The 22,087-nt window shown below is 45.8% G+C and overlaps 1 protein-coding gene across 1 annotated transcript in view; it reads left to right on the plus strand.

Moving 5' to 3' along the window:
• Nucleotides 1-5,505: 5,505 nt before the first annotated feature.
• LOC149326755 (putative cytochrome P450 49a1) overlaps nt 5,506-22,087 on the plus strand; it is a 114,728-nt gene continuing 98,146 nt past the window's right edge. Inside the window, exons 1-3 of the mRNA XM_089564668.1 lie at nt 5,506-5,698; nt 12,322-12,559; nt 16,108-16,298. Coding sequence (XP_089420794.1) covers nt 5,506-5,698; nt 12,322-12,559; nt 16,108-16,298 — 622 coding nt within the window. The remainder of the gene's footprint in view (nt 5,699-12,321; nt 12,560-16,107; nt 16,299-22,087) is intronic.

The following is a 22,087-nucleotide window of genomic DNA, read 5'->3' on the forward strand; positions in this document are numbered from 1 at the left end:
TTGAAGCGCCCGGTAAAGATCCCCGGCCCTGTATCGACTATCGTCGTCTGAATGAAATCACTCGAGATCAGAGCTACCCGATTCCAAACCTGGAGGAGAGGGTCGAGACCATAAGTAGCGCTCAGTATGTCTCTACGCTAGATCTCACTAGAGGGTACTGGCAGGTGCCTCTGACTGAGCAGGCGAGCCGATTTGCCACCTTTATTTCCCCCTTGGGAACGTTTCGCCCTCTTGTCCTTACCTTTGGCCTCAAAAACGCGCCGTTTTGTTTTTCCCGGCTTATGGACCGGGTCCTGCAGGGCATGCATGACTACGCACTTCCGTATTTGGATGACATAGCTGTCTACTCAAAGAGCTGGGAGGAACACCTGTACCATCTAAAAGAAGTGTTGACACGGTTGCGAGAGGCCGGCTTGACCGTCAGGGCTACGAAATGTCAACTGGGGAGAGCGGAAGTTACTTATTTGGGCCATGTCGTCGGACGCGGTTACCGGCGTCCGCTAGAACTAAAAGTAGCGGCGATATCTGAATATCCCAGGCCAGGCACCAAAACGGACATTCGTTCTTTCCTCGGGCTAACCGGATACTACCAACATTATATCCGAAACTTTTCCGAGCTCGCGAGCCCCCTCACGGACAGCTTGCGAAAGAGCGAACCTGTGAAAGTCGTGTGGGACCTCCCCAAGGAACGCTCATTTCTTGCCCTCAAGGCAGCCTTGACTAGCCAGCCCGTTTTACGAGCCCCTGACTACGAACGGTCGTTTGTTCTGCAGTGCGATGCCAGCGACCGCGGTATGGGCGCCGTCCTCAGTCAACAGGCCGAAAACGGAGAGGAACACCCCGTAGTATTTGTTAGCAGGAAGCTAACGCTACGCGAGCAGGCGTACAGTGTGTCGGAGAAGGAATGCGCCTGTCTCGTATGGGCAATCCAGAAGTTACAGTGTTACCTGGCAGGATCTCGGTTTACTGTGGAAACCGACCACTGCCCTTTGACCTGGCTTCGGAACATGTCAGCTAAAAACGGTAGACTCCTTCGTTGGAGCCTGGCGTTACAGGAGCACTCATTTGACGTGCGTTACAAAAAGGGACGAGATAATGGCAACGCTGATGGCCTCAGCCGAAGCTTTCCCGTGTAATGCCCTTTCCTGACTCCCCAGACGTTATTCCGCTATGCAAATTTGTATTTTTTTTTTTGCTTTAGCGGGAATCGTTTTTTTTTCTGTTTTGTATGTGTTCAGCAGCTCCACCTTCCCTTTGTGCTCTCACGGGAGGTGGCTTTCTGTGACAAAAAACCGTGCTACGGCACCCCCCAAAATTTTAGGAAATTTTCCCTTTTGGCTAATCAAGCTCTGTGTATTCTGGTTTGGTCAAACATGTCAACTTTCGGAGGAGGACGTAAATTTCACGCTACAGCTCATTTTCTCTAAAGAGGTTTTGTTGACCGAAAACAGCTTGGCAGTTCTTGAAGTCGGTTTGGCGCTTTCTGCTTGTTGGGCTTTGGACTTTGCTGGTTGAGACCGTTACAGTTGTCAACGAAGCAAGAAGAACCTTTGGGCCCAGCTGTGACCAAAAGCCGAACGGACACAACTCCAGGTCTCTGCGCGCAGCAGCATTGGCTGCAACCACTACGAGACCTCTTCGGGCGGCGGACGTGCTGTTGTGTTTCTACCCCCCCCCCCCCCCCCTTAACTCTCTTTGTGTGTTCCCGTCACACCTGTGTCCACTTCGGACCACGTGGGCCCGATCAAGCAGCTACCGTGAACATTCATCGAGGCCGACAACCCCGCGACGGCGGTGGGAAGTGGGATGCTTGGAATGCCCCTTGCGAGCCTCAGCGGATTAGTGTAGCAGGAATTTCATGGGCCATTGTCAGCAGTAAACCCAGCGAAATTCCTTGAACGGAGGTGACCACTATAGAGGCGAAGGCCGGGGACGCGCCGGAGTTATTGTCCGAGCGACCACACCAGGGCGACGAGCCGGCGCCGGTCACGCTGGCGGATAATTGAAGAATTCTGTGGCCCCGACTCGCGTTCTGGGCATTCGGCGGGGAAGCAAGTTTATTCACCTGCTGGAGGACTTCGGGAGATTCCTATCCCGCAGCGCTGGATGGGTCAGCATCTCCTCCTCTCATCAACCAGCTGCGAGAGAGTGAAAAAAAACCCGCACCTGCCCAGCCGTGGGCGGTAACAAGAACGTCCCCTTTGGTCCATCCGATTGGACAGTGTTCGTCGACCATTATTCCCCAGCCAGGGATCTGGGGAAACCGAACGATATTTAACTCGGCCGTGAGTGTGGCCGAGGGAAGCCTGCTAGCTCCAGTCGACTACGGTTGACGAAGACGTTGCCCTTCCACTGAGAGCCATTCTCAGTCCCGCTCTTGTAAATATTGTAAATATGTGAATACAGTTTTTCCTTCACTTCCCCTACTCCCCGTCTCCGGCCCACGTTTCCTTCCTCCTTCGGCACAGCGGCGGTGCTCTTGGACCCGATGCCTGGTAGGACACGCTACGAGCACGGCAAAACATATCAGTAGGTTGCAGCATCTGACGTCGGTCCGCTGCTGGTCTTAGCCTACAAATGGTTTCGCATTAATAACAAATATCTGTCAGCTCTCCGTCTTCTTGCGTTATTAATTGTTTACTCTATACTGAACGCAAACCCCAGATACACCAAGACAGAGATGACTGTGCGACGTATACATCGCTTATCATCATCATCAGCCTGACTACGCCTACTGCGAGGCAAAGGCCTCTCCCGTGTCTCTCCAATTAACCCTGTCCTTCTTTGCCAGTTGCGGCGACCCTATCCCCACAAACTTCTTAATCTCATCCGCCCACCCAATCTTCTGCCGCCCCCTGCTACGCTGTCTGTTTTATTTTACAGTAACAACGGGATGATTTTGTTCAGTAAACAACAGCTCAAATGGGGGCGGACGCCAATTCGAGAGCAAGCAGGGAGAAGCGCTCTTTAATTTCCTATTTGTTTCGGTTTAATTTTAGCAACGTTAGTTCCGAGTCATGAAAGTGCAGGTAGAAGAAAAATGAAGAGAAACACATAAGCCCCTGGCACTAATGAGCCAGTCAAGCACCTTTTACTTTCTACACTAAAGTCCCTCAATAATTATAGAGGGACCTTATTCTAGACACCAGAGGGACACCCTCTCGTGCTTCCGTGCCGTCTGCTTAGTTTCAATGCTACTGAATTTAAAAACTAAATCATCATGTGGTCCCGACAACCTTCCTAACGTCTTCCTGAAGCGATATGCTGAATCTGTTGCAAAGTTTCTAGCTATTATATTTCGTATTTCATTACTTCATGGACGCCTACCGAGCGACTGGAAGATAGCCAGGGTTGTGCCAATACACAAGAAAGGTGACCGTGCATTATTACAAAATTACCGTCCAATATCACTTACATCATCATGTTGTAAACTAATCGAACATATTATTGCAAACCAGATTAATGAATTTTTAGATGCGCGCGCAGTCCTCTCTAATTTCCAGCACGGGTTTAGAAAAGGATACTCAACAATTACACAGCTAGTGACAGTTATACATTCACTCGCTTCATGTCTCGATAACAACGGCCAGATTGATGCAATATTTCTTGACTTCAGCAAAGGTTTCGATAGAGTTCCCCATGACAAACTGATATTAAAACTCAGACGCATTGGCCTCCCGGAAATTTTGATCACATGGATATCAAATTATTTAACCAATCGCTACCAATTTGTCGCAGTTAATGAGCAACAATCAGGTTGCCTTCCAGTCGGCTCTGGCGTGCCTCAAGGAAGTGTGCTGGGGCCATTATTATTTTTATTGTATATTAATGACATTACCACTGAACTTGATCCGAATGTGCAAATCAGGTTGTTTGCGGATGATTGTGTTCTCTTTCATGAAATAACTTCAATTGACGACCAAATCCATCTTAACTCCTCTCTTGCTAAGATTTTTGAATGGTGTGAAACATGGGACATGCAACTTAACACTGATAAGACCGTCTTTCTTCGCTTCTCTCGCAAAAAAGCTCCTCTTTCTTTTAACTACAGGCTAGGTTCGTCGCCTTTGCTGGAAGAGACTAAATATAAGTATTTGGGTGTCACACTTACTAACACTTTATCATGGAATTTACATATAGATAACATCTGCTCTTCTGCACTCCGCAAACTATACTTCTTAAGACATAAGCTTAAAACTTCTCCCCCTAGCGTAAAATTACTTGCTTACAATTCACTGATTAGACCGAAACTCGAATACGCATGTGTTGTCTGGGATCCGTTTACTAAACACAATATCACCCGCCTAGAAAAGGTACAGAGAAAAGCTGTAAGGTTTATTTACTCTAAATTTTCCCCGTATGACTCACCCTCTGAAATAATGCAGGTTAATGGTATTCAATGTCTTGCACAACGAAGAAAAAATTTACGTTTGGAATTTCTTTACTTGCTTTGGAAACAAGAATTAGCTATAAACCCTGCCCCATATCTGTCGCTTTCAACGTCGAGGTATACACGCCACCATCATCCTAATTCTTTGACGCCGTATTTTGCACGAACAGATTTATTCAAGTTTTCATTTTTTCCTCGCACAGTAACGGACTGGAATGATTCTTTATTGCCTTTCGCCACACTTTGATGTTTACTAACTTTGTTATTATTGTTTTGTTTGTCAATTTACCCACCCTGCTTGGACCTGTATAAGGTTTGCAGTATTCAATAAAGAAAGAAAGAAAGAAAGAAAGAAACCAAGGTAACAGCTATGCACGACGAGATACTCCTTCACTTCGTATTGAGGTTTTTAAATGGGATGCTTTAACTTCTTTACTCTTCTGTATATTGAAAGCCCGTGCCATCGCGCTTCTGACGAAGCTTGTCTGTGTTTCGAACAGCACTGGCGCGCTATTGTCTGCGACGTGCTTGCCTGCTTCCTTTGATACTGCTTCTGCCTTTACATCAGTTAACTGAACACCCAGCCTCATGATACCTCCGCTGTGATATCTACGTGCTGTGTGGCCTTTGAGCCTGGCATAGGATACATTGTGAAATCTTGTTTGCGATGAACTGTGCGGCAACACCGCTCTTTTTATTTATTTGTTGCTGGCTCCCCTCGTTTTCGTTCCCGTTTCATTAAAGTACTCATCACACTGCGTTTATGGGCAGCAAATATCTTCATTCAGAGTCACAGCTGTCTGTTCTTTCCCCTACTCATCCTCTTTCCACCGCACAACATTCGAACCAGCGGATGTTCCCCTCCTCCTATAACTGAGATTACGTCAAAGCGCAGCCCATTTCTGACTTACGCTCGTTACGAGCGCTTTGCCACATCATTTTATTGCATTCTCTGCCGAAACACTGGCAGGATTTCCGCCCGTACTGCGTTCAGCTGGTTCGATTACAACATTGCAGCTTCCTCTTTAACGCGAAATTTGTGAAAGGCCCGCCTGTAGGCGCGAGGGGCACCCGTACTCAGTCACTCATCTCAGAGCTAGCGAACGAATAGCAAGATGCTGCGAACTGCAGCACGGCACATGGCTTTCGAATGGGATTCCATGTTCCTGGAGTTCCAGCATGTGCGTTGTAAATCCATTGCTTCGCAGAAGGCTCAACGACTGCCGTTTGGAAAACCTTTCAGCGAAGTGCCAAGAATACCTGCGCTGCCTTTACTGGGAAGTTCCTGGATATATATGCCACTTGTTGGTAAGTCTTCTTGCGCCTTCCAGAAAGGAGTGCACTTTTAAGGGGAATGCTGCTTTGTTTGGTTTGTTGGGGTTTAACGTCCCAAAGCAACTGAGGCTATGAGGGACGCCGTAGTGAAGGGCTCCAGAAAATTTCGACCACCTGGGGTTCTTTAACATGCACTAACACCGCACAGGACACGGGCCTCCAGAATTTCGCCTTCATCGAAATTCGGCCGCCACGGCCGGGATCGAACCCGCGTCTTTCGGGTCAGCAGCCGAGCGCCGTAGCCGTTGAGCCACTGCGGCGGGGCTCTGTTTATGACTTTCCTACTTAAATTCAGAAACGATGCAACATATGTTTACCTCTATGTTTGTAAATGACCGCCTTACGATGATTGCCAAACGGGCGGTGTAGAAATTTGTAATAAATTAATAAACAAATGAACAGTTGCACTACAGATGAAAATAATTCTGCATAAGTCTCCCAGTGTTCATCCGCCACCAACTTAATACTGGCAATGTATGCCGCATTGAAAGATCTCTTCTCAGCCTTCCGTGTGCAGGATCAGGATATGAGCTTTTTTGTGCAACTAAAAAGAGACACGAATGCGAAAAAATTATTCAAACTTAGGCAGCCTCGTGTTAGAAATGGCTTCCTAACTACAAATGGCAACAGCGTACTCACAATCAGTATTTATTTATTTATTTTTTTTTATTAGTACCTCACAGCCCCGAAAAGCATTGGGTGAGGGGGGCAAATCGAAGAAAAAGGTATATACAGATGGAAAAAACCGTAATATCGGTACAAGAACGCGGTACGAGTCAAATACAAGAAAGGAACACGAAATTTATACGAAACGGAGTTAAAATAACATCAGACACGAAAATAGAGAGAAAAAAAGCGAAACACGAACATGAGAAAAAAAAAGCAACCAGGGGCAACAGAAGTGGTAAATGGGAAAACAACGTTAAGAACAAATGAAACGGTCGTACATTTCGAACATCACTATGGCAATAAATGTATACAGGATCAATGAAAGAGATTATGTTGTTAGGAAGATCATTCCAGAGTTTTATTGCTCTAGGTAATGGAGAGGAATTAAACGACAGGGTCTTCCCATATATCCGGTTGAAGCTGAGTTGATTGTGTAAGCGTTGTGAAGAGCGGAAAGGTGATTCCAGAGGTAACGACGAAGGACAGGTGGGAACATATTTATGTTCAGGTATGTCAGGTATGTTTAATACTGCAAGTTTTCGGTCAACAGTGACACTTTCCGAGACAACCTTTGCGTTGATTTAGCTTCCCAGCCTCTCAATATATAATTTCAAAACGCGCGATATACGCAATCCGAATTAACCGACGCATATGCGTTTAAAAGCTATGTAAGTGATCATCGGCGTCAACCAAAGCATGTTATCAGAGGCTTCAAAGGGCGTGGCACATTAATTTATGCCAGAGGTAGCAGTGATCGCTTATTGGAAACCTAGTCTAAGGACGGTGTTAATGTTTGTGAATCCCCAATTGAACACAGCGAATGGGTATGACTTATAATGTCATTGGTTATTTGGAAGCATTGAAGGGAGGCATTAGCGTTATCAGATGCTTCTGTATGAGACATAGATAGATTTCAAAGCAGGCTACACATGTACTTTAACGCCAAAGGTAACTTCTGTTTTGCATTCAAAAACTCGATATTCAAATGAATCAGATCTTGTAAGTTGCCTGATCACAGCCTGTTAGCGCTGAAGTTTGATACGTACACACAGGGAGACAGACATGGGCAAGCGGTGCTACCGAAGTATTTATTCAGTGAAACTCGTACGCGTTTTATGCGCATCCTCAAGCACTAGACGCACAGCATCAGCGAGAAAACAGCTGGCAGATTACCAGTCCATACCATGGAATGCAAGCTCTTTTTATGATAATGAGATGAAAGGTTAACTGACGCAGTTACTCCCAAGTGATGGTATTTTGAGGGCTTCAATTCTTTCTTGTACCAGTTGATCCCTGCGTCCTTGCAAATCTTCAGCACCTCCGAAATGACACATGTATGTACACTGACAGCCAGATCGACCGCGCTTCTAAAATTCTGAAACATGAACTTAATTCTGAATGAATGTATCTATTTGATTGCTGAAGGTAATAGCAGTCGTGCATTCAACTGCTATGAAGGCGCAGATCTGTCGTATATTTGTAAGCAGAAGATATCAGTTGGTGCTATGCATCTAATACTAACTTTGTTGCTTTTTGCGCATGCTGCAAGGCAGACCTTCGGGCCAATTGAGAGCTCGTAATGTAATAATTACAATCATGACAATTCGTCACTGCGCAAAATTGCGCGAAACTAGGAACAAGTGTATTCTAAACTTTTGCAGTGTATTGCAGCCGCAGTGTATTCTAAACTTTTGAAGGCGGACTCTTGAAACCTAGCGATCAAGACAGGAGGGTTGCTTGTTGGGCGAGTTGATGATCCATAATAGTAGAGCAGCGCGTAACAAGACAAGACAAAATGAGGAACACTGAACGACTCGAGCGCTAACTGTACACAGTTTCTTTTTTGCCTTTGCCACATATAAATACATGAACCACAGCATGAAATGAGAAAAAGCCATCAACTAAGCTGATACGAGCAATACAACTGAGCCTTTCGCTGGTTGCCATCGATTTAGAAAAGCGAGATCTTTTGCAGATAGTGCCAGTGATGCTACGCTCACACACTCGTTGCCTGCACATGAAATATTCCGAGCCCCAATAATCTCTCAAACATGCTTATCATTGTGGGGGTTGATAATTTGGCTCCTTTCAAGCAGGGGCACGCACATCTTTGGACGGCCCCGTTCCTTAGAATGGATCTTGCAGTGGCGACAGTGCTGGCTTAAGTGCCCAATTCGCTCTCATTAACATTGTAGTCATGTTCTTTTAACAAGCTATTTACATATCTCTCTGTATGTCCAATATAGCCATGGCCACAAGACAACGGCACACGGTAGAAAACACCCTCTTCATCGTTGACAAATCGTTGCTGATGGTTTATTACACATCTTTTTTTCTCTTGGTTACCGCACGGTTTTGTCTTTTTGCAAACCATAGACAGTTTTATGGGCGCTAAAATACAACTTCAACGCCTGCTCGTTTTCCTAATTTCTTTATGTTGTGGGAGGTCTGATGAATCTAAGGGATGACAGCTACTTTCTTGATCCCTCACCCACTCTACCCTCTTCCTGTCTGTTAACGTTACACCTATTATTTTTCTTTCCACAGCTCGCTGTGCTGTCCTTGATTTAAGTTTTACCCTTCTCATTATCCGCCACGTTTCTGCCCCTTAGGTGACTACCGGTAAGATGCAGATGTTGAATACTTTTCTCTTGAGGAATATTGGTAAACTGCGATTCATGATCTGAGAGAGCCTGCCAAATGCTCTCCACCCCATCCCTATTCTCCTTGATTTCCACTACCGTGATCTCAATCTTCATACACTACCTGCCCTCAGTAGACGTATTCCCTTACCACTTTCAGCATTTTGCTACCAACTGTAAACTGCTGCTGCCTTACGAGACTATGGAACATTACTTTGGTTTTCTGCATATTAATTTTTAGACCCACACTACAGCTTTGCCTGTCTAACTCATTGATAACGTTTTGCAGTTAATCTCCTGAGTGGCTTTGCACGGCAATGTCATCAGCCAATCGCAGATCACTAAGGTATTATCCGTTGATTTTTGTCCACAACTCTTCCGAAACCAGGCCTCTCACTACCTCTTGTAAACAGGTGGTGAATAGCATTAGCGAGATCATGTCTCCTGCATGACTCCCTTTCTTATTGGAATTTTATTTCTCATTGTATAGATGTGTATGGTAGTTGTGCACCGAATATAGAAATCTTCGTGTTTTTACATAAGGCTCTTCTACATCCTGATTCCGCAATGCCTGCATACTGATGTTTCGACTGAATCAGAGGCTTACTCGTAATTTATAAAGGCGATATATAGGGGTTGGTTACATTCTTCACATTTCTCTGTCACTTGATTGATCCTCACTCTATTAGCAATTACCTTTATAAATAACTTATAGGCAACAACAGACCGTATGCTCATTGGTGTGTAATTTTTCAAGTGCTTCACGCCTCCTTTCTTGCGCATAAGGCTCGCATACAGAGCAGCTAGTTTTTCTTGCACATTCTCCCTCCTCCCTTCAACAGATCTGCTGTTACCTGATCCTCATCAGCTGCTTTCCCTTTTTCATTGCTCCTAGCACTTTCTTTACTTCTTTCTTCTTTACTGGCGGGATGTCCCATGCTGTGCGCTGCTGCCTCTCTCATTAACGTCCTGATTACGTTGGCTACTGTATAGACTTGTGTAGAAGTCCTAGGCAATTTTAGCTATCTTGTCCATATTGCTAATCGCATTGCCCTCTTTATCTCTTCACGAATACCTTTTGTTTCTGCCTATGCCTAGTTTCCTCTTCACCACTTTTAAACTATCTCCTTTCTTTAGAGCATGCTCAATTCTCTCTATATTAAACTTCCCTATGTAGGCTACACTGCGCTTATTGATTAACTTTAATAACTCTGCCAGTTCTATTCCACCTGTAGGATTTTATACGCTTGGATGCTTTAATTATTTCTTAATCAGATCTTTCGTCTCCTGAGATAGCTTGTCGGTATCCTGTCGAGCCAACTTACCACCTACTTCTACTGCAAATTCCGTAATGATAGCTGTGCTTATCTTCTATTGCTAGATTGGTAAGGACTTCGTCTTCAGTTAAAGCCGAATAGCTATTTTGAAGCGGTATCCTGAATTCCTCTACTTTCCCCCTGACCGGTAACTCGTTAATTTGCTTCCGCCTAACTAGTTTCTTGCGTTCCCTCATCATGTCTAGCCTAATTCGAGACTACCATTCTGCGGTCGCTACAACGCACCTTTCCGCGGACCACCACATCCTGCACGATGGCAGGGTGGCGCATAGTATGAAGTCTAACACATTCTTAGTGTCGCCATTGGGCTCTTCCACGTTAATTTCCTGCTTTCTCGTTTGCGAACGTACGCATTCATAATCCGAAAATTATTTCTCCCTGCGAAACCTACTAATTAAATAAACCCCCATTCTATTCCTATAGCCTATCCCATAGTCGCCTACTGCCTGGTCTTCAACCAGCTTAAGATTCCCTACCTTGCGTTGAAGTCGCCCCCAGTACAGCGTTCTCTCTCTCTCTATGTGTGTGTGTGTGTGTGTGTGCGTGTGTGTGTGTGCGTGTGTGTGTGTGTGTGTGTGTGTGTGGGTGTGTGCGCGCGTGCGTGTGCGTGCGTGTGCGTGCGCGCGCGTGTGTGTGTGTGTGTGTGTGTGTGTGTGTGTGTGCGTGCGTGTGCGCGCGTGCGTGTGGGTGTGTGTGTGTGTGCGTGCGTGCGTGCGTGTGGTAAATAGTCTGAAAGGAATGGGTGCTGCAGTTTGTAATAATACATATTTTATCTCGCATTTTTGCAAAGATCCATAGAGCATAGCAAACGATTTTAACAATTTGTTTTCGGTTGTGTCTTCGGTAGCTTGGACTTCAACTACCGACTTCTAGTGTGATAGAATCGGGTTTTCATCCTACTGTTGCTGAAAGTGATTTGACGTCCTGTGTAGTTAGCCTTAAACATAGCAGATCTGCAGGTCAGGAGCATGCAGTTTCAGACTACTGCAGGAATTTTCGATTTATCAAAGATATTTTGTTAGGTAGTATAAACAGTATCATATTAAGGGGTGTAATACCAGTCAGTGTTGTCCGAAAATAGGAGATGCTAAGATATTCTGTAGAAACATATATGTTTTAATCTTTCCAATTCAGTTCTCTTATTACCTCTGTAAGCAGGTGATGGAAAGTTGTGAAGATATCGTGTCTCCTTGCCCGGCACCCTTCCTGATAAGGGTTTATCCCTTCCCTTTACATATGAATAGATGCGCACGTACAAAGGGGCAACGCATTGTCGGTCCTGGAAGATAATGAACAAGCATAAGTGTAATAATTAAGTGCGTCAAAGAACAACGAGAGGATGGTAACATCCAAGCTGAAGTAAAGATGAAGAAATGGTAGGATATGGGATGCGAAACAAGATAGCGGGTGTCCCTTGGGGTGATGGAGTGGATTCTATTGGAAGGCAGTGCAGCCGAGCGGGGTAAGGTGGGCCGGCGGGATAAGCAAGATTGCGTGGATAAGGAGGCCTCAGCTGGAGCTGGACACGGCCAATGCGAGTTCAGTGGGAGAGTCTTTTTATGTGCGATGAAGCTGAAAGTAACGATGTTTTTGAAAAAATGACGCATGGTCCTTTATGGTAACGGAGTGGATTCCAAGAGAAGGCAAGCGTAGCAGGGGGCGGCAGAAAGTTAGGTCGGCGGATGAGATTAAGAAGTTTGCGGGGATGCGGTGGCCGCAGCTGGCGAAGAAGGACAGGGTTAATTGGAGAGACATGGGAGAGGCCTTTGCACTGCAGTGGGCATAGTCCGGTTGATGATGATGATGATTACGGTCCCGTATCAGCCTTGGTGAGAAAGATATCTCAGCAATGCAGAAAGTGCTTCTTCTTCTTGTCCCTGTCTTTTAATTGCGCTTTGCTTAGTTCAACAGATATCTCAGACACACCGGGCGACTTTCTTCCCTCCAGGTCGCTATGACAAGCGTGACATCAACAAGCGTGCGTGGCAGATGTACCGCCGCTACGGGCCCGTGGTGGCCGAGACGCTGCCTGGGCGGCGCGTGATTGTGCACCTGTTCGACGCCGACGACTTCCGCACCCTGTACCAGGAGGAAGGGAGGACTCCGTACCGCATGGGGGCGCATCCTTTCAAGCTCTACCACGACAGCAGGCCGCAATACTTCGCAAACCCTGGCATAATCAACGCGTAAGAGTGTGGATTCTCAAGGAGTAAATAGCTGCATGTTGTCGCGCGCATCGCGCAGAATAGTAAGAATTGAGAGAGAAAGCAGAAAAAATAAACAAAGTTACGGGACAAAGCTTAGCACAGGACCTAAGCCAGGACGTTTAAAAATCAGATCAGTTAGCTTGAACTAAGTATCAGCTGGTGCTTTTCTGGGCGCCTTGTCACGCGTCGTCCATATTATTTTAATTTTATTTAGCTTCTAGTGACTTCTAGAGGAAATGAAATATCTACTTCCCATTTTTTGTGTCAGGATGGGAATCAGATACACTTTGTTACTTCTACATGGCCCATTCCTTTTTAATATCGGAGAACCCATTTAGACATCTTTGAGTCCAGAATATTCCTTACAAGTGCCGTGAATACTTTGCAAAACAGGCAGTTTGCATTCGATATTCGCTGACAGTGCGGCTTAAATCTCCCCTAGCAAGAATTTTTGAAAGCGTCTCGTAAAATAGGGATTCCTCTCTTTCTGGGGAAGAAACGTTTGTCACATGCCCTCTTCTAACCCTTCCTTCTCTGGCCATTCTAAGCACACTATAGCCTAGGCGCTTCGCCACCGACGGACGGCAGCACATTAAACGTCACTGTTCGCGTAATTATGTTCTCTTTTCATTTGCTTCTACACTTTTTTTATGTTTCTCAAGACAGCTACCTCGAGCCACAGCCCACATGATTCGCCGCAATTTGACCACACGTAATTCCTGATTCCGTTTGCCTGTAGTTTCTGCGTGACAACGCCTTATCGTACCTGTCGAATAGCCGTAACGAAACCTATGCACTTACCGGCAACCATTTGGTTTCAGCGAGTTGGTGATGAGAGATAGCTTATGAAAAGCAATGCTTCGAGCTAACAAGGACGAGAACCCGCAGTGACAGGACGTACTGTCTGTTGCAAAAGTTTACAGCCCACCGCGCCATTGAAATAAACGGCGCGGTGGGCTGTAAACTTTTGCAACAAACGGTACGTCCACTGCGTGTTTTTAATGATCCAGGTTGTACTACAAACACCCCGAGTTTTTCTGTAACGAAGTTTTTTTACTGGTCGAGAGGGACGTCACATCATCAGCACCGCCAAATTTTAAAACATGAGGACTACAATGTTTTAGTACCTTCCATTTTATTGTCATATGGGATTATACTAAACCCTCTGACTATTCCACCTTAATTCGCCCATTTTTCACCACTAACCAACATTATCCACCCACTAATCCTCACTAATGCACGTGAATATACTATCTCAGTTGGGCGTGCTTTTAAAAATTGGGAGGGGGAGGGGGGGGTCCTTTTGAACCGGAGAGAGAGAATCAACTATATTGAGAAACTGGTCGACTTCTAAATGCTGTCGCATCTTCTGCTTTAAAGATGTGGCTAAGAAGGCCCAAAACGCCACATGTAACTTTTGGTTACATGCCACTCTCGCCACTCTCAACGCCACTCTCATACCCTCTCTTTAACGCCTCACTTTGCAAAGACTAACCTATACAAATTCTCCTTTTTCCCTAATACAATTGCAGATTAGAATAGTTTGCCTGCTTCTTCCCTCCAGTCTTTAGATATGCTGGAATTAGGTATTTAATAGGTATGAAATGTTGCCTCTTGTCAGTTCTTTGGTGTCGGTTTTGACTGTGTCAGTTTTTTTTGTGCTTATATTTTATGTGCAGCGTTTCAACTGGACTACGCAATGTGTTGATGTGTTTTGTAACTTGTGCTGTCATGCTTTTTTATTTTTTTTTAATTTTATGTAAATATATGCCACTCCTGCTTGGGCGCTCAGCCTGCAGTATGTTCAAAATAAAATAAATAAATAAATAGTTGGTTAAACATGACTTCAGTGGCAGCGCACGTAGAAAAAAGGGACGGTATGGGACACAAGAGTAAATAGCGCTGACTTCCAGCTGCTCAGAAAAGGGGAAAAGCAAAGCGGAAACGACACTCGTCGTGATGTCAGAGCATAGCACGAGGAACCTAATTCCGACCCTCTAAAAATCTGAGTTCTTTCTGCGTCAAAATGACCGATGGCATGCTCACACACTTATCCCCCACACGCGCAATCTTCACCGCCTCGATTATTTCACCAACTCCCTGGTCCTTATGGTAAATATCTATCATGCATTGATTACATGCTGGCACGCATGGCTTCTTTCCATGCTGACGTCCACAGAGTTGCACTCTCGAAACTGCGGTAAAAACTGCACGCGTAAACACACACACACACACACACACACACACACACACACACACACACACACACACACACACACACACACACACACACACACACACACACACACACACACACACACACACACACACACACACACACACACACACACGCACGCACGCATGCACGCACGCGCACACACACACACACACACACACACACACGCACGCACGCACACACACACGCACAAGCACATGCACGCACACACGCACACGCACGCACGCACACACACACACACACGCACACGCACGCACGCACACGCACACGCACACATAAATCGGCACTTCAACTTTGAAACGTTCAGAGCTAAAGCCTCAGAATTGTAATGTGATCAGTTTTGCAGGCTGTGAATTACTGCGTGGCCGGCAAAATAACACATTCCGAGTGCAAAGCAGTATTCAGCCTTTCCAAAATGCACGTTAAATTTATATAACGGTCTGTTAAAACTGGTTAAACTGCATGCTCTTTGCAATGGAGTTGCGGCAGTAGAAGTTGAAAAACTTCGTAAATCTCAAAATTTCATTCAAACGAGGTTTCTTCAAATGGTACTTCTCTATGTACTTTAAAAAGATCAAAGTCTTAGCAAGCTACCCCCGAGTGTATCTGGTTCATCTTATATTTTTACAGCGATAAAATTAAATCTAATCGAAAAAAAAATCCTCAGGTTCTTTCAAGGACGTTCTGAACGCTTAGCAACTACAGTGCCTCCATGTTCTGGACTGTAAATGACTCAGGATAACGGGCATTGAAAGAAACATTTCACGCCTCTCCCGCACTGCCCTAGAGCTTCACTTTGAGGGAGAGCGCGCCTTGAGGGGGCGCAGGCACATTTTTGACCCCAGGCTTCCTCGAAGTTTATCATTTGTTCATTGCTTACGCTCTATCGCGCGACTTCTCACCTCACTTCTCCTTCCCGAAAAACGAATTGCTATCCTCTCTACTATTAGTTTCTTCCTTGTGCTCTACACCTCCTTTCACCCCCATTTCTCCCTGTCGAGGTTGCACCATATATCGGACAACTGACCCATATCAGGAGAGGGCTCATGGACAGTCCCAAACAAATGCTAAGCGTTCAAAGACTACTCTCGCAATCAGTAGTAGAAAATATTGGCGCCTCTTTGCCGTACGATGCAGTTGCCAAATTCCCAGCTCCGTTGGTAGATATCATAAACCTATAGAGGATGCCACTCTGTCTTTCTGCTGCTTATTCTAAGAAATTATCCCAGATTTTTCACTGGGCAGATGTTGTTGCTTTGCTGATGTTATATATAGTCTATGATTTCCGCAGTCAAGGAGAAGAGTGGCGCCAGATCCGCACCATGTTTCAGTCAAGCTCCCTCCGGCCTCGAACAGTGCAGACCTATGCCGACGGAATCGGGCAGGTTGTCAGCGACGTCCTCGACCTGATAGCAGCCTCCCGTGACGAAAACGGCGACGTGCCTGGCTGCGACTTCATCATGAACAGATGGGCTTTGGAATGTAAGCACGATACCAAGTATGTTTACCCTGGCTTGAAAAGCAATTCATTCAATATTCTTTTGGTTAGTGCTTCTCCTCATTAAAATGGCTATTCGCAACCGCACAAAAGTGTAGTAAAAGATGAGATGCAAGAAAAATGGAGAGAACGAGATCGGCTACGCGTGCAAAATATAGATATTCTTCATCCGGAGTGCCGAAGCTGCACTCACTTGCAAACGAGGCAGACACGCCTCAGAAATAGCGTTTCGTAAATGCGAACAGCTTTCTCATGCCGGGGAGGAATAGAGATTCGTTGCTGTAAGGTCGTCGCTTGCACCCGCTTGTACGCGTTTCTTCTGCTTGTGTTTTTTTTTTTTTTTTATAGAGTTACGCCCGAGCCGCTTCGCCGGGATGCCGGGCGTCCCGGGCGGGGAGGAAACTATTGTCTTTTGTATGCTGTTTCGAGTTCTGTTTCGTACAGCGGTACCCCCGAGCCGTGTCGGCGGGGTGCCGCGTGTCTTCGGGGGCGGAACTTTTGTTTGTCTGTTGTTTGTCGTGCGGAGCGGGCCCCCTGGACGGACCGCGCGTTCATCACCCGCATTTTGAGATGTTTGTTTCCGCGGGTGAACTCGCACTTTGCGTGGAGTGAGTATTGAGTGTGCAACTGGTTTAGTTGGGTCTCGTTCTAGCACCGACATGTAAGGCGCCGTGTGTCCCCGTAGACGGCGCCGCTTCGCGCATGTGCGGGGCTCCGGACGCCTTCGACAGACCACACCTCGCACATCTGTTAGGTGCCTGGGTTTGCGTTGTTTTTCTTTGCCGTATGTCGCAGCCACTGGTCGTAAATTTGCGCTTCTCCGCGGGGATGGGTATCCTAACCTTGCGGACCAAGGCCCAGACGCGCCGGCGCCCCAGCCCCGTCCGCGGTACATGGATTCCCCGAAACCGGGGGAAAGCGTCCTTGGTAATATGAGAGCACTGAACGAATACATGTTTTTGTAGAAGCCCAGCCGCGGCCGCGAGCTCTGAGCGGGCGGCAGTTGAGGTCGGAGCTGGGTAGGAGACGGACTTCCTCCCGCATGCTCGCTTAGGACGACGGATTGTCTTAAGTCCAGGGGCGGCCCAGCTCAGTTATTCTTTTCTATGCTGCTGTCATCATTATAACTGTACTGTACATTTTTGTTGCAATCAAGTGTTAATTAAAAGTGTTCTCAGTTAATCCGGCGGAATCGAGAGGTTCTTTGGGCAAAGCAGGGAAACGGGACCTACTAAGAAGAAAGAAGAAACAACGAGCAACAACGAGTGAAGAAGAGAGAAGGAAAGAAAGAACAACACCATAATTGTTTTACTGTTGCCCTTCCCATTTTCCCTTCCCTTCCCAAAAAGTGCTTATCACCAACACCACCTTGTTGGTGATAAGCACCTTGGAAACCAAATGAACGCTTGCTGACCGGAATAGCTTCCAATACTTCCAGCCAATCAATTTTAGACAACGGATTCACCTATACAATACCGGCGACCACGGCCACGAAGTTCTTCTTCAGTAAAAATGACAGACAAAAGGATTGTGCAAATATCGGGCAGTTCGTATTTTTCGAGTGAGAGAAGGAAGCGGAGTGGGAACTCGACACTATAACGCGAATAAGTAGGCATGGCACTGAATAGCAAAGTTAAATCTCTTAAATGGGACCGTTCGCCATATAGCAAGGAAAGAGCAGTTCGCAAATGGTAGCGAGGGGCTGGAAGTATAGTACGAGAATATGTCTATTTAGGACAGGTAGTGACCACTGATCCGAATCATGAGAGGGAAATCAAAGATTAAGTTGTCAGATAGCAGATTTAGTAAACAGCTATCCCGTCATTCATGACATATTAACCGAAAATGTTTCATTAAACAGGTTTAAGAAAACACTGAAGGGATTATTCTTAAAGGAAGACTAGTGTGCCATGTTTTGATGTTTTTCTTCCTGTTTTCAATTTTATGTTTCATGTGCTTCAATTTCGATAGTTTACAGGTATTTTATGTTTGGAATTGTTTTGTTAACATGCATTGCCAGTAGAAGTTGCTGCAATTATTCTTGTACTCCGTTCCTGTACATATTCTTGCACTGTAAAAAAAATATAACAAGGGGGTGGGGGGATACAGTTTCATCTAAGACATTTCTCTGCATGTAAACTCTGTTGTAAACTCTGCATGAGGGTCAAACCGCTGCTTGCCACAGGGTCGCGTGACCTCGTCAGGCACTTTTCCTCCTTTTGTGACGTCCCCCAAGACAATAGTTTTGTATTATTGTCTTGAATAAAAAGGATTGATTAATTGATTGATTGAAATAACTAGAAGAATAAGAATGGGGTGGAGAGCATATGGCAGGTTCTCTCAGATCATAAATGGAAGTCTCCTCCCCTTTTCTTGGTTTTTTCACTTTTCACAGGCGGCTACGGTTAACTTTGCGTGGCCAACCACCCTGAGTTGCGTCATATGAGTTATAGTTGAGGTCTACAGCCGGCCTGGCCGGAACTTGCTCGCAAATTCCTGTCCCGTCCCCTCGTTGGGCTCCGTGATGGGATTCTGGCACCATGACCGAAAAACTAAATTTTTATTGCTGTTCCTCTTTCCAAACATGATCGCTCTCTCAAAAAAGGGCGGAGCGATGCAGATGACTTTTTACAAAAAAGAAAAGTCCGTTTTCCCAAATACCATGTACACGAAGTATACCATGTACACGAAATAACGAAGTGCAGGATAAGTAAGCAAGAATCCTATCCCCCTTCCTTGCTTCAAAGTGTTTGACAGAAGCTTTGGGCATAGGCTACAAGGTATCAAAAATGGCCACCGGCGGATTATTGCTCGAACTGCATGTCAACGTCCAGTACTCGAAACTCGCAATCATTGGGTATGTAGGGAACATTCCTATCTCCGTGACTTCACACCGATCTCTGAACACTGTCCGAGGCGTAATATCTGAAACTTATTTTGTTGACATCACTGAAAAAGAGATGCTCGAAGGGCTGAGTGACCAAGACGTCATAGACGTTCACCGAATGAAGATCCGGAAGGACAATAAGGAAATAGACACAAAACACTTGATCATCACGTCAAACACCCGCACACTGCCCGACACAATCGCAGCAGGATATCTGAAAGTTAATGTAACACCATGCATAGCCAACCCTCACAGATGTTTGAGTTGTCACAGGTTCGACCACGGCTCAGAGAGTTAGTTACTGCGGCCGCAAAACTTGCGCGAAATGCGCCTCTAAGGATCGCCATTCTGACGAATGTGACGCTGACCCGCGCTGCGCAAACTGTGAAGGAGACCATGCTTCATACTCCAGGACGTGTCCGTCCAGGAAGAAAGAAAAAGCGATACCCACCATGAAGACCAAGGAAAACATTTCATTTAAAGAAGCGAGAAGGCGTTTTGTGCTCACCATCACTTTCTCCTTCACACCAAAACCAAACCTCGCTGATGTGGCGCGCAGGGGCGGAGCGCCGCACAACACTCCGGCACCTGCCGAGGCTACTTTCACTGAGCCCATGGCAGGGCCATCCGCGCCCCAGCCAGGGACAGCGAAGGCTGCTCTGCCATCTCCAAAGCAGGGAGTGCCGGTCCACAGGTCGGCACCCCGCAGGATCCCCCCCCCCCCCCCCCCCCCCCACGGGGGAGGCATGAAACTCACACATCCATGCCTTCTCGGTCTTCGAGCCCCACTGGCGAGGTGATGGATACCTTTGCAGCGGCGGAACAGCTCTCTTGAGCGAAAAAAAGACAGGGCCCTCATAACGGGCCCAGAACAGAAGTAAACCTCCTTTCCATTCCCGCCCAAAAGCATAAACATGACGTTTTTAGTTCAGTGGAACTGTACAGGGCTCTTGAGGTATTACAGCGACATAACACATATTTTAAGGTCAATGTTGCCCGTCTCCAGGAGACTTCTTGGTCCACAACATGAAAATATCTTAAAACATTATAAATCTTTTCGACGTGATCGTGAACAGGCAAATAGACTCTCGGAAGGCGTCACAATTGCTATTCAAAGCGGCGTCCCCGCTGAAGAAATCAAACTCAAAACAAAACTTGAGGTGGTGACGGTCAGCATTGTGAGCTACACAACAATATCAATCTGTTTTGTATACCTTCCTTCGCATTTGAGATTAACAGTCCGTAATCTACAAGAACTTATCCATGAGCTTCCAGAGCCATATCTGGTAACTGGCGGTTTTAATGCTCACTCCTCTTTTTGGAGAATCCAACGCTGTGACGCTAGGAGTCAAATGATGGAAGATTTTTTTATCACAAATAATGTGTCTTTTAAATACAGAAAAGGCTACGTACTATTCCCTGACGCCTAGAAAAATGAGCTGTTTAGACTTGTCTTCTAGTTGACCATCTGCTTCAAGCGATTTTACATAGAATGTTTTAGACTACCCGTATGGGAGTGATCACCTGCCAGTTTTTTATTAGCCTATCATCCTCATCTGCAGTAATCCTAACTAAACCACGACGATGGAAGCTCCATCTAGCTGACTGGGCATTGTTCACTGAAAAACAAGTTTAGAAAGCATTTTCTCAGACACACTTAACGTATATGGACTAAATGAAATTCTGGTTTGGTTTGGTTTGGTTTGGTCTATGGGGTTTGACGTCCAAAAGCGACTAAGGCTATGAGAGACGCCGTAGAGAAGGGATCAGGAAATTTCGACCACCTGGGGTTCTTTAACGTGCACTGACATCGCACAGTACACGGGCCTCTAGAATTTCTCCTCCAAAGAAATTCAACTGCCGCGGCCGGGATCGAACCCGCGTCTTTCGGGTCAGCAGCCGAGCCCCATAACCACTGAGCCACGGCGGCGGGATCTAAATGAAATTCTCATGAAGTGTATCGTCGATGCTGCACGCCTAGCTATTCCCCAGTCTACAGGAGTGCTCCGCCAAAACTACAAGGTTTGGTGGGCACAAGCATGTGTGTAGCAAAAAAAAAACAACAAAACGAAGCCTGGGGTATTTTTCGTTGCTATCCAAGTGATGCGAGTCTCAATAATTTGCAAAAATGCAAAAGTTAAAACACGATATAGATATGTCGTAATGCCGAAAAAACTTCTTCGCAATGTTATGCGTCTTCCATGAACCACACAATAATATAAAATCACGTGAAAGCACGTTATAAAAATTAATGGCAGCTACTCTTCATTCACACTTCCTCTTCTGACAGACCCCGGTGTACATACGAGCATTAAAGAACAAGCAGACATTTTGGGTCATCATTTTTCAATACTTTCTAGTTCCTCACACTACACACGATCATTCTTAAAATACAAAAACACAATCGAAAAACAAAGGCTCCCGACGGCAGGCAGCACAAAGGAGCCCTGCAATAATCTGATTACACTGCAGGAAATTCAGAGTACTGTCTATAGGTAAACAAACACCACCAAGCCAGGATGAAATTCACCATGAAATACTGTCCCATCTATCTGGACCATCTGTAGAAGTTCTGTTAAATTTTTTTAACAAAATATGGGTTTAAGAGATAATACCAGCAGCTTGGGAAAAATGCATTATTGTTCCATTCCTAAAATTAGGAAAGCCATCAACCTGCCCTGGTAGTTACAGGCCTATAACGCTCACAAGCTGTTTTGCCAAATTTTGGAAGTGTTCTCAATATTGCGTTAATGTTTATTTTAGAGTCCCGTGAACTGCTTGATGTCCAGCAATGTGGTTTTAAAAAATCATGCTCCCCAGTTGACCATCTCGTCCGCCTGAAAAACACGGTCCGAGAAGCGTTTATATACAGGCAACACTGCCTTG

Source organism: Amblyomma mixtum, chromosome 10, assembly GCF_055824585.1.
Source record: "Amblyomma mixtum isolate Tamu chromosome 10, ASM5582458v1, whole genome shotgun sequence".
In the NCBI taxonomy this organism is placed as follows: domain Eukaryota; kingdom Metazoa; phylum Arthropoda; class Arachnida; order Ixodida; family Ixodidae; genus Amblyomma; species Amblyomma mixtum.